General features: G+C 37.4%; 1 protein-coding gene across 2 annotated transcripts; it reads right to left on the reverse strand.

The window, feature by feature from the left end:
* Nucleotides 1–3342: 3342 nt before the first annotated feature.
* LOC116251267 (serine carboxypeptidase 24-like) lies at nucleotides 3343–11562 on the reverse strand. 2 transcript variants are annotated; one of them, XM_050077076.1, is made up of 10 exons: nucleotides 10111–10755; nucleotides 8350–8457; nucleotides 7900–7995; nucleotides 7697–7789; nucleotides 7197–7282; nucleotides 5692–6092; nucleotides 5423–5518; nucleotides 4803–4908; nucleotides 4093–4246; nucleotides 3343–3587 (listed from the first exon to the last, which is right to left on the reverse strand). In XM_050077076.1, the coding sequence occupies exons 1-10, from the start codon at nucleotides 10268–10270 to the stop codon at nucleotides 3490–3492; spliced, it is 1398 nt and encodes a 465-aa protein (XP_049933033.1). In that variant the 5' UTR covers nucleotides 10271–10755; the 3' UTR covers nucleotides 3343–3489. The 2 variants fall into 2 exon arrangements, with proteins under 2 accessions (XP_049933033.1, XP_031481293.1); XM_031625433.2 differs by lacking the exon at nucleotides 10111–10755 and adding an exon at nucleotides 11153–11562 and having other exon boundaries at nucleotides 3348–3587.
* Nucleotides 11563–16517: the final 4955 nt, after the last annotated feature.

Here is a 16517-nt window from a genome sequence, read left to right on the forward strand (position 1 = left end):
AAAAAAATAGTATGTGTCCCATAATTTCTACAAAACCTAATCCACTGATCAGGACCTTAGAAACTAACACCGTTTTGGATTGGATTGGAGTTCAGAATCTTTTCTTCTTTTTCTAATTTCCAAAAGGCAGTGGAGACAATAATGGTAGGATTTGACTGTCAGCATTTAAAACATATGCAGGAGGTAACAGTGAAAGCAGAATGCTGCAGAAGAGTTAACCATTGAATGCAAAGTGAAGGTTTCTCTGCAAGAGGTAAACAAGGGATGGTCCATCCCAAGAGAATGTGATCAACCTGGGTGTCTCACTCTATCTTCTCTTTTTTTTTTCAGATAAAATAGGAGTTTATTTGGCGATAAGTGCATGGAGTATCGGGTTAAAATCAGATGTAAATAACCAAAAAATGGCAAAACTAATATCATACAAGATTTAATTAGCCTATTGAAACCTACTTATTGGCATTTTATTAAATTTATCATTGGATATATCACGCTCAATTATATTTGAGTGTTGGTCGCATCCATAACAATCGAGTCTGAGAAGTAAAATCAATAGGAGGCTGAACATTATGGTTCTTAATCCAAGTGCTTTCTTTTTAAAATGACCAAGGAACCTTCTAAGAAAAAGAACACTTAATGGGCGTGCCCCCTAGAAGTAACAGCAGACCATATTTTATGTTATGATGAATCTTATAACTGGGTGGTAATTAAAAAAGTAATATGTTCCTGTTGGTGCCCATTTAGTTGATTTGATCTTCTTTTCAGCAACGTCCCTTTGATAATCTCGCAATGAAGTCGAAGATTTGACAGATAACGCTTGAAACAGAAGCTATTTTCCAATTAATTGATCGACAGCGATCTCTCTTGCTTACAGTGCAAGAGGATCTAAAGCGATTTATTACGAGGCAAAGGCCGAAGAAAGGTGAACTTTTGACTCTTGCCATTCTCGGAGACGAAAGCTGGCAATGGTTTGCTGCCGTCAAATTCAAGTTATCTTCCAACCATCCTTGCCAAAAGGTTCAGAGTGCTAGATTGAGTTGCCTGCGCCGTTATGGGCACTCAACATACATACAATAAAAGTAATGGGACATTTTAGTAACTTTTAAAAAGACATGTCCTTTATAGTTTTTTTTTATTTTTTTCAATTTATATTTTTGTTTTCCCAAAAAGATTTTTTTTTTTTTCTGTGTGAATGAAATGATACTTTCGCAACGAAAATTTAGTGTGCCAGTATGGCTCATATAACCAAGTTGGTCATAGTGCTTATCATAGCATTAATTAATCAACTGTTCTACATCTGATTAGAATGAATATCTGATCAAAGCTTGCATAATATTCTTAGTTTGACTATCCCATGAAACTTCTAAACTAGGTTTCAAAGCATGAAATTTTATTAAACCGTATAAATTAGAATCTTTGCAGACAACCGTTTAAAGCTGCAGTAAGCACGGCAAAAACAAGCCTTTCCATCATGGAGAAACACGCCAACATATTATGCTAAAAGAACCAGAAACTCATTCGCGGGACATAGTAAGCAAAATCAGTAAAAAAAAAAAAGGCTTTCATTTTTTTGGTTGTGAAACTTCCTGCAAGAACTTTTGTCTTGCATTTCTGCACTAATAGTTTTTTTTGCGCTTGATTCTGGAGATAAGGCAACATGTATTGTACAGGACAAGCTTGCTTTGAACATACTTGTGGAACAAGGGAAGACACTTTGCGATGCACATGGTGATGTTTTTTTGTGGGTTAAGTGACTTTCTAGGTCAGTACCTATGCATGTTACATGCATATTTCTGCACATTATTTGCATATGTTCATGCATAATCGCTAATTCATATATATGCCTGACACCACACTGAATGTACGTGAATTACTGTATGAATCCCTTGTTAATCCATTCAGTCATGAGGCTGCTAAGGTGGTGATATATATATATATATATATATATATATATATATATATATATATATATCACTTGTCTGCATGTCTGATGGTGCCATTAGATCCTGTGTCATGTACCTAAGTTTTACCTTCCATTCATAGTGGGTGATTTTTTAGTCTATTGTAGTTTAATTGTCCTCAATGTTCAGCTAAAATTGAATTGAGAAGTTCCATGAATGAATAACCTGTTTTTGCCATCCAAACGAAACCCAATTTAAAAAATAGAAACCTGGTTTACACGCATAGTTTAGAAAATAAGGTTTGCACAAAACCTTGGTTTCATCATAACTAAGCCTGGGCATCGGGCCAGACTCGACCATTCAAACCCGAGTCCGGCTCGATTAAGTTAAAATAATATATAAAATATAATTAATTGTATTAAAATATTATATATATAAATTAATAAAATAAATATTAAAAATTTATTGGCCCCACTGAGTTTATAGGGTGGGGCCAGATCATGACAATAATAGAGATTTTAACGCAGACACCTTTCAAGTGGACCATACTGACACCCTCGAGGCTTTTTGCGTTTGAAGATCAACAAATGCAGATAAGAACGCTTCTAACAAATTTCCAATATACAACCATGCATTTACTAAAATAATTATGACCGGTTCCGTTTAAGAAGAGGTCCTACATGGCAAAATAATTATGATTTTCATGCGCATCTAACAACTGCTGTGTATTATAAGAAAGGTAATGAGGATGCTTCACTGACGTAAGGTTTGTCTTCCCAATGGACAAGGGAAGGGACTCTGTAATTGGTGTATGGTAAAAAATTATTTTGCATATCAGCGCCGTGGTTTAGCCATTTTAAAAAAAGCCTCCTTTTAAAATAATCTTTTTGCGGCGACACCACTCCGCCGACCCAATGTGCTTCCGAACCCGAGTTCGCATTTGCCTTAAAATTCATTAAATGTAAAGGAGAAAAAGCAAATTTACTGCAAGCCTTTCTTACTTTTTAAGTTGCGGGCAGATGTGAGATGTGGCCATGTGGGGTGCCTGAAGAAATACATAAATATAAGGCCTACTTTGAGATTATGACCAAACGTGGACCCCTATAACCTATAATTCCCCATACTGAAACCGGATTAAAAGGTAATTAAACTATTAATGGTATGGCGGCACGCGCACGCATCCCGTTCTCCTTCTTATGTGGTGAGATTCTTTTCTCCGGTGGGAACAAGCAAACGCCGACCGAACAAAGCTTCCGTTGGCTTTTCTTGCGCCATATCCTCTTCTCAGTTCCGTCGATCCGAAGCAGGAAGACTCAAAACTTTGACGGAAAATGCGAACCTTATCAGGTTTGTTCATCAAATGCAGATGAATTTTCACGATCATGTGCTGGAAACTTCATTGGTGAAGACAAACACAATTTAGGTAGCTAGGACGTTACCGGATACTACAGTTAGAATTTGTTGTTCGCCGCAATCTCTACGGCGAAATAGACTTTTACAAAGCATAGGAAGAAAAAAAAAAGATGGCAGAAAAAAGAAAAAGTTCAGAGAGTGCATAGTTACAGTTTTCAGAAATTTTAAGATGGCCTAATTATATGTCTTCAGCAATTTTTGAAAATGCAAGGGGCAAGGGGCCTGTGTCCCGATGGAAGAAAAGATTGTTGAAGAGCAATGAGCTGTTCCCAAAAGCTGTCAAGTAAGCAGGATGTTATAACGTTAAAATCTAAAGGCATCAAATGCAGCAACACCACCAGAAAATTATCCTTTTCTTGTTTCTAACACAAGGACATGACGATGCAAGTATTCCTGCCCTCAAGACCCTTGTAACTTTTGGCTTGTCCACAGGTAGCTCTCATGGTTTTGGACTCTTGACTGTTTTCATGATAGCCAATGAACTGCCCACTACACCAATGCCCTTCAATCCAGCATTAGCTGCATCAATTTGAAAATCTTGCAGGTGATCTAACGCACACTGACTTGAGTTGGAAACAGAAAAGAAAGGTCTCAAGGATTTCTTTCCTTGCGTTATTCATTATTTAAAGAGTGGATAACATGGCCTTCCACAAACTGTTTTATAGACAATTCGGGGAGAAACAGAAGAAAGGCAGCCAATGATATTTTCTTTGCAAGTAAAAAATTATGAGAGTAAGTAACTGATATTGCATCCACTTGAAAAATAACTAGCAGTGGCCACCTTTAAGCATGTCAATACTTGGAAGCTGTCTTCCAGCAAGGAAAGACTTGAAAAGGCAGAAGGCCCTTTTCGCTTGGAACATGGGAACCTCGTGCCCAGCTCCTCTCACGGTTGCAAATGTTAGACCTTCATACACCTCTGCCCGACCTCCCACCTAAGCAATACGTCAAAAGAAAAGAGTGAGACCCGTTAATTGTTTCTCCAATTTCTGCTTCTACTTTTAGAGGAAATGCTTTAAGCCTCAACTGAACTCTGGCTCTACTTAAGTAAGGAGCTAGTGAGTGTACATCTTATGTGGTATCCTGCCAAATTCTAGAGATTTAAACAGGGAAAATCAGACTAATTGAAGAAGTTAAGCAGAAATGTTTTGCTAGTCCAGAGAGATGTTGATCCCTCTATCTTGAGTTCACTCAAGCTGTGAGCTTCGGCAACCAACTGAAAAGGAGAAACGAGAACAGAAAAATCCCAAGCTTAATATTGCCGAGTTTGGGCATTTGAGACAGCTAAAAAACATCATCAACCAATGAGTTGATGCATCCTCTGAAGATTTATTACACAAGATTACCATCACAAGTTTCATGATGTGCCAAAGACTAATCCAAAGAGATGCAGTTGGTATCAAGAGATCCCATGTAATTCAGTTGATCAACTGATTATTCGTTTCTAAAACAAAAACTGAGAACTTCTTAGCAGAATATGACAGAGCATACCTGGCCACCTGAATACCAAGCGTACCAAGGAACCTTTACGGGGAGGTTGAGATGACTCAAGGAAAACCGCGTTGCAGTAACTGGCACATTAGAGTCTGTATCTCCACTGCAATGGACAAAAAGCTAAATTTTGGTAATCTACAATTCTGAAATATAACATAGCCAGTTAGCATGACACCTGGAAGCTAATCCACCGACTGAACTTTGCCAAGTTTGACATGACAAGCCAAAATATACAAGTATTAAACATTAGTTTCATTTGAACATACAAAAGCATTATGAGCAAGCTGTTTAATGGTGCATTGAAAAGTTGTAGTTCTGATTCTTAGTTGGCCATTTGTTGATTAAAGGGTCTCAACTTTTCAGTCAGCACCTAAGAATCACAAGCTACACTTCCATGTTTGGCTCTGATCTATTTGCTCTTGTGATCACGAACCGCCAAACCCTGTAAAACTTTAGGAATCGAAGTGGAGAATGTGCCTAGATGTGACCAACCAAGGGAAAGAATTGTTGTGAAAAACTCTTTTCAACAAGACTTACCTGAGAAGTGGAGAATGTGCCTAGATGTGACCAACCAAGGGAAAGAATTGTTGTGAAAAACTCTTTTCAACAAGACTTACCTGAAGAGCCAAATTCGTAGACCAGTTCCGATGAGCTCTCTATAGGTAGGCAACATTGAAAATTGTCCATCTTTCCAGTTTATTTGGATCACATCACTGGCACAGAAACCAGCACAAGAAACATGCTGTTACCCAAAGTATTATGTATCAAATCCCAGAGAAGTACAATACAACATGGTGCCTTTCATTTCATAAGTCAATTCAAATATCGATTGTGTGAGCTTGCTAAAAGTTCGAGAAATAAGAAAAGTTTGAATATTCCATACAACCTGCAGGCTGTCCACTTGTATGGTATTCCAGTGGCATTTGCATGCATTGCTCGTTGAACGTCAGGCCTGTTGTAGTATTTTTCTGCATAGGTCTCGGTGCAAGGATCATATCCAGACAATTGCCTCTGAATCAAGATGTTTCCAAGCCTAATCACAGATAACTTGCTCGTAGATGAGGCCTTACATGGTCGCGTATAAATGCTGTACTGATCAATGTCGCCAAACTCATGGCTAACGGCATAGTTGAGCATGTCGGTGCAATTGTCTGGATTCTTTGTCCCCGAGAAGCTGCAGAGCTTCAATATTGATTTGTAAGTGGTATCCGAGATGAGTGCATGGCTCCACCAGTAGTTTACGGTACCTAGATTGTCATAGTGGATGTCTGTCACTGGATTCCCCACCTGTATAGGTATATTTATTCACACATGCATATCAAATTTCAAAGAAAAAAGAACTAAATGGCCAAGAACAGGCAGCGGTAAGCAGGAAAAATTTAGGAAGCAGAACCATGTTTAATTTATTGAGAACAGTATGTGCCGATCTTGGAAGTATTGCAGCATGGACATTCAAAGGCAATTTCTTTCTTTCTTTCTTATTTGCACCTGAACAAGGACAGGCTGAAAGTTGAGGGTCAAGTGCAGGCAATCTCCCTAGCTTCTTCCAACAAGCATGACTCATGGTTGGATTTGCAAACTTTCCTAACGTTTCACTTGACGAACAGATCATATTTCATAACATAACAGGTGTAGAAGCAATACTCGATCAAGTTAATTTTATCAATCAAGTTGGAAGTCTTCCTATTATATGAGAATATCAAACTAACCATGCTGGATCGAGAAAAACTATCAATTACATATCAAAAACAAGAATTTTCTTTCCGGAGCAATAAAAATTCATCGATGGCAACAAAGATCTGCATGAACTCAAGCATGTCGATGTGTCCGCAATCATGCAAAACATATGCATAAATTCGCTGCAACTGAGTATACTTCTGTTGCAGTAGAATCCGAGAAGTATAGTAAGTAGCACTACTGATCCCAAGGCATAGCTGCTGTACATCCTTAATCAACTTCCAAAGTCATGTACAGTTACATATGCCTCTGTTTCTGTACTTCCAATTCTAAACTTGTTCGCAATTCATCAGGAAATGATATTCCAAATTTACTGCTGCCCCAAGAGGCATTTCAGTCCATGTGTCATTCAGACTTTTCTGCTTACAAGGTGTCATTTTAAACTAATTCAGCATGCACCATATAAAACAACAAAGATGGTCCATGAAATAAGCAAAAGAAAACCATGTTGCAGAACGCACATGCATGACACTCTATTAGACTATTTGCAGGCGAGGAATCCGGTATTACTTTAATACCTAATTCCAGTCAATGTTGTCACCAATTATCTTTTTTTCATTTCTAGATAGGAATATCTTTTGGATGGTTGTTAACCTATTAAAAATAATATATGGACTCGCAGACTAAATTGTTTCATGAAGCAAAGATACTTACAAGAAAGCCCTTAAGGTTAATAAAACTGCTCTTGGTGATCGTATTATAGTCATGAACCTTCTTCGCCAGTTGGGGAACATAATGCCCTGAAAAAGAGATGGCTAAAATGAACAAAGAAACTATGAAACGGATGATCTCAAGTGGTCGAGCTCCTGCTTCTTGCTAGAGTTCGAAACTCGTTTGTTTGTATGAGCAGAGTGTCGAAGGCATTTTAATTAAAGTGAGACAAATTTGTCTCACTTTATTTATATTCTAGCAAACACAATGAAATCATGAAAACGTGGACTGCTACATGTGTTCTGAATTCAGCGTTGATATCTTGATCTCTGCTCTGTAACACCCTGAGACGTGAGAAATGAAAAAGTGGGACTGTCTCAGACACGGTGTCGCAGACCCCTAGTCCAAGCATCCCATGCACTCCTTTAGTTTGAAAAGCCATGAATTTGATAAGCAATCAAGTAAAATTCACTAACAAGCCCCAAGAGTGAATCAAATCTTACCTGCATAGCTCTCTCCTGAGATGTAGAAATCTCTGTATTTGTAATGCGGAAACCTCGACAGCCATCTTAACAGAAAGATCAATGCATCGCCAGCTGGTATTTTATACGAGAAGGAGAAATATCAAAATCTCGGAACCATAGAACCAAGTAGGCTGGAGCTGCGTGCCTAGAATTGAACTGAAAGCATATATATGCAAATGTACCTGTACGCTTGTCTCCGGCATCCTTCAGCTCAGAACTTGTATTTGTATAAGAAAAACCAACGCCGGCTGGAGATTCAAGGAACAGGATGTTTGCCTCTATACCCAAGAGGATACCGATAAGAATGTGAATGAGTAACAAAATAAATGAATTAGAGTAGTTGAACTCTCTCTCTCTCTCTCTCTCTCTATATATATATATATATATATATATATATATATATATATATATATATAACTAAATCCTGCCCTGGATCTGTTATTTCTGGTCACTGAATGTTTCGTGTTGAGCGTTGATGTTGAGAAAAATAAACTTAATAGTGAAATTAATTGCGTCACTAGAAGTTAGGATTTGTTAATTTTGACTTCAATACTGAGAGGTAAAAAGGTGTTCGATGCATCGACAGCCTACAAATTCAAATGAAGAAAAGGGGCAGTTAAACGCGCACGCACCTTGGTTCCATGAGTATTTATTCAAGTAAAGAGAAGTGCCGGCCTTGTTGATGCGGAATGGACCAATCTCCTCCGACGCCCCATATGCTATTGATGAACAACCAGGCCCTGTTCCACGTTGTGCAAGAAACATGAATATTTTTCTCTAAGCAGGTGTCGAAAAAGAAGATGGTTTTTTCTTTTTAATTTCTTTTTTCAATAGTCCATCATACACACACACATATACGAATCATCACTAAAAATACTATAAATCGATGCTGAAAGATAGATTTTTAATTTGTAGCTATATATATATATATATATATATATATATATATATATATATATATATATAAACAAGTATAAATATAACAAAGAAAGTTCATGTTGCTTCCACAAAACTTTATTGTGCCATGGCTTCTAACCAGGAAAGTTTGACTCAGCAGCATCTTTTTCCTTCTGTTTCTTTTAAGGGAAAGGAAGGAACGTCAAGTCACTTTTATTTGCTGCCCCACTTGTTTTAACTTTATAAGGTATGGAATTCACAGCTCCTCCAGTTCTACACAATCACATGAACGGCAGGTGCCGCTCTTCATTGCAGGATATATTATACTATAATACAATATATATTGCTATCCGGTTTTCGAGGCTACCAAAATTCAACAAGATAAGTATGTTTTTGTGACATGACGCATCAAGCAGGAAAAGCTTTTGTTCTCATATAGTTTCATTAGGGTTCTTAAAACCATGTCCTTTTATCTGTTTTTTTACCTTCAAAACAGGGACAAGTAAAAAGGTATTCTCGTGCATTCGAATTTTAATTAAGAAAAGTCTTCACTGGAACTCGTGCATTCGAATTTTAATTAAGAAAAGTCTTCACTGGAACTGCAGACAGCGTCGGTAAGGATGATTTAACAAATAACTAACAGTTTTTTTTTTCAAATTTCTTTGCTCTCCTTTCATATTGTTTATGTAAAGATGAGTTTGCTTCAAGGAAATAGTATAGTTAGTCGAGCAAGTGACCTTAGTACTACTTTTCTAAACTGTTAAAAGGTAGGATCCCAACACCCAAGTTAAAAGGTGTATCATATTCTATCAGGTTCAATGCACCCAAGATTCATAGCAAAAAAGAACATGAGGATCTTTGAGTTTTTTTAGAATCATTCTCATTTTGTAGGAGGAAGGTCAAATCTTTTAACTATTAAGGACAAAGAGAAGAAGAAAAAAAAGGGTCAAGGAGTGTGAGGTAATTTCTGCTGTTAGACAAAGACATCTTATGAACCCACTTAAGAAAAGAATGAGTTGTCATAAACACAACCAAGAAAAAGAATAGTGCCTAAGCCTCAAGATCCGGGAAGACTACAATTTACTGACGCAGAATACAACCTAGACATAAAAGTGATGAAAATGAGGGTTTCTACACTACTCAACTTTTTTACATATATGTAAGTTGGAGTTAGACAAACTCCTACAAGCTGGTGGAGCTGCCTACCTTATAGGCCTTTGTTTTATTTGGGCAGCCTTGTATCTGACATCCCCATATATATATATATATATATATATATATATATATATATATATATATATATATATGAACCTTCTTTTGACGGGTGGTGCGTGGGAAAGTTGGACTATTGGTTTCGAGAATCGAATCAGCAGACCAGCAAGGTTTACTGTTCAATGTTCAGAGACTTTCTTAGAAAAAAATTAATATAGAACTAGAATGGTAGCACCGCTCGTGAAAAGTTTGCAGTTTGGTTCTTGCTCTTAAATGAAACTGACAAGCTTTATGGCAGACATGCTTTCCTTTCCCCTGTTTCTTCTCCTCCCGTTTTCTTCTTTTCTTGAGACTTATCTGCAGTCGCGTGCTCTGGAGCTCAGAAAACCAAACACCATCAATGAAGTCAACCAACTCCAAAGTATCATGTCTTGCATTCAACATAATAATAACAGCCTTACTTTTCTTTGAAGTTTAGGCGTACTCTGACTGTGAGTAAGCTTTCTTCAGATGAAACCAGTCCTAGGAGAAGAACAGAAGTGCAAGGATACATGGACTATGGGTCAAACCGAGGCTTTCCATGACCTACCTCTTCGGTTTGAGTTATGGAGCAATAGTCATGTTTCTGCAAACGACTCCATCTAGGACTGAACTTGGTTGCTTGGTTTCAGATTGCAGTTTAAGCCAACCTGCTGAAACTATTTACTGCTTCAATGGGGAGAAGACCAGTGGTTTCAAACTATCTGAGTCTATGAATCCATGGCTAAAGATGGTGGTCGTGTAATCCGAGAGAGATAGATCAGGGTCCCATCATTTATTGAGAGTCCTCAAAATCATTTAAACAAGGCATAGTACAAAACAGAAGTGAAAGAGTTTGAAGAACGGATGGGATGGAAAACTTTTACCATGCATAAAAGTAACAAGCAATCATGGCGGCATACGGCTTTGAATCTTTACTGCAAGGCAGCTAATGAGCCCCATGGGTTGCAAATCGAATCTTAGCGTGCTTAGTTTTTGTTTTCTTTTTCCTTTTTATTTTCTCACCAAGGTGGATGGTTGGAACAGTAAGAAAGAACAAAAACACGTACGAAGATGAATTTCTATTCCCTTGCACCTACTTAAAACTGCAAAAAGGTTTTTTTTTTTAAGAAAGAAAAAAAAAACTTGTCGAAATTAAATAACCAACGTGTCCCTTCACGAGAGGGCGCATCTTCCGGCTTCTTGGTGATGACTGATGAAATGACAGGAGGCCTCTGCGTCTGTGTGTGCCTGCGAGAGAGAGAGAGGGAGAGACAGAGAGGGGGGGGGGTGGGCGAGAGGACTGACCTCCATTAAGCCACAGCACCAAAGGTTTGGATGCGGAGTCGACAGTGGCCTCTGTCAACCAATAGAAGAGAGCTCTGCCATGCTTCTTGTTGACTGTGATGTAGCCGGAATACTGAGCAAAGCCCACCGGCGGCTGTCCCGGCAGAGAGACTATTCGATCATGTTCCCTCTGCTGGTCCGGCGTTAGTGCGGCACCAACTTGCCTTGGTGAACGGGAACTTGCAAGGAGAAAGAAGACAAAGAAGCAACACCACCTAAGAGATCCCATCTTTCTGATCTCTCTCTCACTCTCTCTCTGATTCAAGATGTAGGAGGCTAATTATGAAGACTACTCTTATGCCTTTCTATGATGAGCTAAAGCTCTCTCTCTCTCGCTCTCTGTTGTGTGTGGGGTGGGGTGGGGTAGGGGTTGAATTTGGTCATGAATGATGCAGGAGGAGGGAGGTCAATTATGGAGACAAGGGAAGGGCGGACTCGCTTTCTATGTCCAATGTTGACGCATAACTACAGCTTGGCAGTGTTGGCAGATGCGCCCTGACGCTTCCATGTACATATAAATTAAGTAAAGCAAACAAATGGACAAACATTGATATATATATATATATATATATATATATATATATATATATATATATATATATATATATATATATATATATATATATATATATACAGGAGAGACGATAATGGTAGGTGTTATAATGCGAACATTTAAGGAAGTAGGAAAGGTAAAGCGGAAGAAGACAGCAGTACCATTAAATGCAGGGATGAAGGTGGCCTTGCTTTGGTTCATGGTGCTGCTAGTGGTGGTCCTGGTCCTGCTAGCTGCTCAAGGGAATGCGGCCTGGATTCCGCCACCACCATTCACCCACTGTCCAGCAGCCAACCAGTACTACAGACAGCATGCAGTGGTGAAATACGCATGCAGATCATGAAGAAGCTCCAAAGGAGATATCCCTATCATTTCAGGTTTCACACAGATATATGTACAGCTCTGTGTTTGTGTATGCGTGGAGAGGGAGAGAGAGAGAGAGAGAGAGAGATTTTGCTTTCTATATCTTAAAATTGATTGGAAGGGAATCTTCAAGGTTCAGGAAAACTTTTCCTGGCAGTGATTGGCAAACCTCGGGTTTCAGAAATGTTTAATTGCGTTTCAGAAATGTAACAAGCTAGCAAATCTGATCTTTTAGTTGATCAGAAAATTAAAAGAAGGTGCAGAACAGACCAGAGTCCAGGCAATGTGTGTGTGTGCGCACGAGTGCTAAAGGAGCCAGTATAGAGTTATAGACCAAAAAAGTTTTAAAAAACAAGGGTGTAGTATTAGCTAGTAGAGAGTGGCATAAAAGACAATTCATATGAATGCTACTTTTCTAGAATATTATCATCGGTTCGATTCTCATGGATGCTATTACCCTGAACTGTTAATGGTGGGATCATGATATTTTAATTGATGAGTTCATCGTATTGCACCTACGTTTCAATCCAGCCCAAAACACCAAAAGTAAGGAGAAAAGGGGGAGCTTCGGACTTACTTTTAGAGTGATGGTTTATTAACCTCATGCTCATTTAGAAAAGCACAATTTTAGTACTATTAACTCTCTTTTAAAAAGAGTGCCAGTCCACCTAAAAATTTCTAGTTGTTTTCTTTGTTCTCATGCTCATTTAGAAAAGCACAATTTTAGTACTATTAACTCTCTTTTAAAAAGAGTGCCAGTCCACCTAAAAATTTCTAGTTGTTTTCTTTGTTCTCATGCTCATTTAGAAAAGCACAATTTTAGTACTATTAACTCTCTTTTAAAAAGAGTGCCAGTCCACCTAAAAATTTCTAGTTGTTTTCTTTGTTCATGGAAGAGAGACGAATGCCTCATTGTGTTGCAGTCAACTTTCTGACCTTTCAATATATTTTATGATTGAGATTGGTCGAGTTTTTTGCATGATTTTTTCTATTGTGGCCATAATCTTAAAGGTGCAGCTACTGTTGAAGGGCACTGGGGAGACCCTTGATGGTTGCTGGGTTTTCTTTTCTTTTTGTCTGATTTGGCCTCCATGAGATATGGTGGACCAACCATTTGATGGCGACGACAGTGTAACCTTTTATAGTCTTCCTTCTCTTCATGGCCAATGGGGAGAAAAAGAAGATCCTACAATTATACACTCAACTTTTAATGGTGAGGAGAAATCATGACTAAATTTAAAAGCCCACTTGATATTATCTTTCATTTGTAAGAATATGTCACAAGTGTTAAATGTAACATAATATTCAAGCCTAATTAAGTTGTGCTTTTATAGATTACACTTTCAGAGAATACTAGTTGATTAAGATGTACTTAATCATTTTATGAATTGCCAGTGCACATTCACTTTTTAGTACTTATTTTTTCTTTAAATTTGTTTTCTTGAATACTAATTATTAAACGTAAAAAAATTTAAGAACATCTTTAGGATGGAGTCACAGTTTACAAAAATTGAGCAGTACCTGACTGTTGCCTTGCGTTGGTTATATTAATGTTTCAATTCACACTTATTAAAAATATTTCATTAAGTTATTTTGGCTGTAATTGTTGGAGTCTAGAACTTTGTTCTGGTGTCCATCTGCTTTTTGTTCACTATCTTCCGGCCTTCATCCAAGTGTTTATTAATAGTATTTATGCTAGAGTTTCTTGTTAGAATAATGCTTAAAACTTATTCTTCTCTCGCCATAATAATACTCTTTTGAACTGCATGTAATAATTGACTGGTGTACCGCTCTCCAACCCAAATTTTGACTCTTTATCTGCGGGACTTAAATAAAAAGGCACACAATAAAGTTGGGAAAGTTACAACTTGAAAAGCTGGGTAACTTGTCAACAAATAGCGGCCACAAAGGGGTTTGGCACAGTTGACTGGAGACCTGGCTGCCAAATGGACGGTCATGGTTCAAGTCCTGTGGGTGCGTCATCTCTTCCACAAGCCCTGCTGCCCAGGTCTTAACCTCCTAGCTAGCAAAAGCTGAATTTACTACATACCTATCTTAGACCATGGGGCTTTGGCTTTTCTGTAATAGTGGAGTATGTGCAGGCAATTGCCCACACACATCCACACAAATTGCTTATTTATTTATATATTGATGTATCATAATTATTTTCTCATTTACATGTTGGTGCCCTTAAATATAAGCTTGAGGAATTAGCGTCCCTCAGTCAGAAATTTGTGGTGCCAAATGCTCGGACAAGAAATCGGTTTTGAAAAAATAAAATTACCGTGGTAAGTAAAAAAAAAAAAAAAAATCATTTGGCCCCGGCCATTGAAAATTCTGAAAAATATATAATGTTCCCTTTCCTAGGTCCGCCCCTACTATGCTCAATTTTCTCTGGATAACATGGTGAGAGCGAATTGAAGTTTGTGGAAGTTGATCTAATAAAGTTCATCTCAGTGCTGTTTATCTGAATGTAGCGTCTTCCTATCCAACTTGGTGGCCTTGATTCAATCTCAAGTTCAAGCAGAAATAGTATGCTGTCAAGTAGAAATATTATTCAGTCCCATGTGTGAGTTTTTCCATACACTATCCACCCAACCTCATTTACACATGAATTTGTTATCTTGAAATTCACTCTTTGATTCATGATGTTTGCAAATGTATGATGTCTTCTTGAAATTTCTAAGCGAAAAGAAAAAGGGACTTCTTGTTGATTGATTTATTTGTCAATGTGGCGCACTGATGTTGTAGTCTTATGTCTTTGGTTAGATTAGTCATGATGTTGCATTAAGAACTTGGTTTAAGACCTCTTTTAGTGTTTGTTCTTAGTTGTCTGTCTCCAAAAAAATCAGATTATTAATTAAAGTGAGATTTTTTTGAGTGATCAAACCTACCATGAATCTTAATTCCTAAGGATTGCAGTTTTTTACTTCTTGAGTAGGTCTGTAAGATTTCACAATACCATTCTTGAGTAGGTCTGTAAGATTTCACAATACCACTTGAAAAATATGGTAGTAACCATGCACTATTAGGAGAATATGGCAGCTGCATTTCTCTATTTCATATTAGGGAAAGTTATCAATTGGATATTTGTTTGGCCAGTGATTCTAGGCATTTGTGGACATCTGAACAACTAAGAGGAAGAATTGAAATTGAGATCAAATCTATGTTAAAGCAGTAATGGGGACACGATCAAAGAATGCTCGCTTCAAGTTATGGCTGGAACAAGCTCAAATTCTAGATGCATGGCCTGTTTATGTGAAATAAATGTATGGGAGTTACAGGCTACAACCGTGATTTCCATTCAAAAATTCTAATAATAAAAAGATCTCACGTGGGTTAACCGCTGTAAGATGAATTTTATGTGAGAAGAAATTAGGTATGAGTTCATATCATGTTGTTTTTTATTTTTAATATTATTTTTATGGATATTATATATTAGACAATTTTTTATACTCAGGCTTCATTACGTCTTACTTGATGATGCATCGCTTCACAAGTTTAACGCATCACTTCGTCTCATCGCTCTTGACAACATTTCATATGACCTTGTTTTTAATATGTAGTATGGATTTAAAATCTATGCTACTGCCAATTATTTAAACTGACAATCTTCTAAAATACATCTTTTCATACAACATTGAATTTAAGATATGAAGCTATCAAACACAACATAATGTCATATTGTCTTTGGCTCTAGCAACATTATCATAAGTTCACTGGGACTCAGAAGCAAATCAGTGCCTTAGAGGCATAAATGTACGGTTTTGGAGGGCCTGCCCTGAAGATGGTTTTTTCTAAGTAAAATATTAAAGAAACCCTTAACAAGGAACCATTCATGCCGTTAAAAAATGTTGTTCAAGATAAGCATTAGAAGTCTAAGAATATAATATTCACCAAAAACAAATTAGGAGCTGTCTGCTTACTCAGCTTATTTAGAAAAAAGAAATTAAATTTATCATAATTCAATTAACATAATGTCATAAATGAGAAACATGAAAATAACAATCCTTTCGAACATAAGTTAAATCCATCCGAAGTAAGATGAGTTTGGTGGTATTGGCCAACGGATACTTCTTTGTTTATAGACGTATTAACACTTTATTATTATGGTTGTGTTTGATAGTTTTGGATATAAGATTTAAGGCTACATGAAAAGTTGTGTTTTGAGAGATTCTCAGGATCTCAACCGCATGAACTTGAAATTCATGCTACACCTTAAAAACCCTGAATTTTAGGGTGGAATAAGAGGAAACCTGATCTTACATCCAGAAATCTGAAATCTGCAGTAAAACAAACAAAGGCCACGTCAGTGAGGGAGCCACTATTTTTTTGCCAACAAAAATATCATCTGCGCGTAAACATAAAACAAATTTGAAGAAGAATTAGAAAGAAAAAGGAAGAAAAATC

This window comes from Nymphaea colorata, chromosome 3 (assembly GCF_008831285.2).
Source record: "Nymphaea colorata isolate Beijing-Zhang1983 chromosome 3, ASM883128v2, whole genome shotgun sequence".
NCBI classification, from domain to species: domain Eukaryota; kingdom Viridiplantae; phylum Streptophyta; class Magnoliopsida; order Nymphaeales; family Nymphaeaceae; genus Nymphaea; species Nymphaea colorata.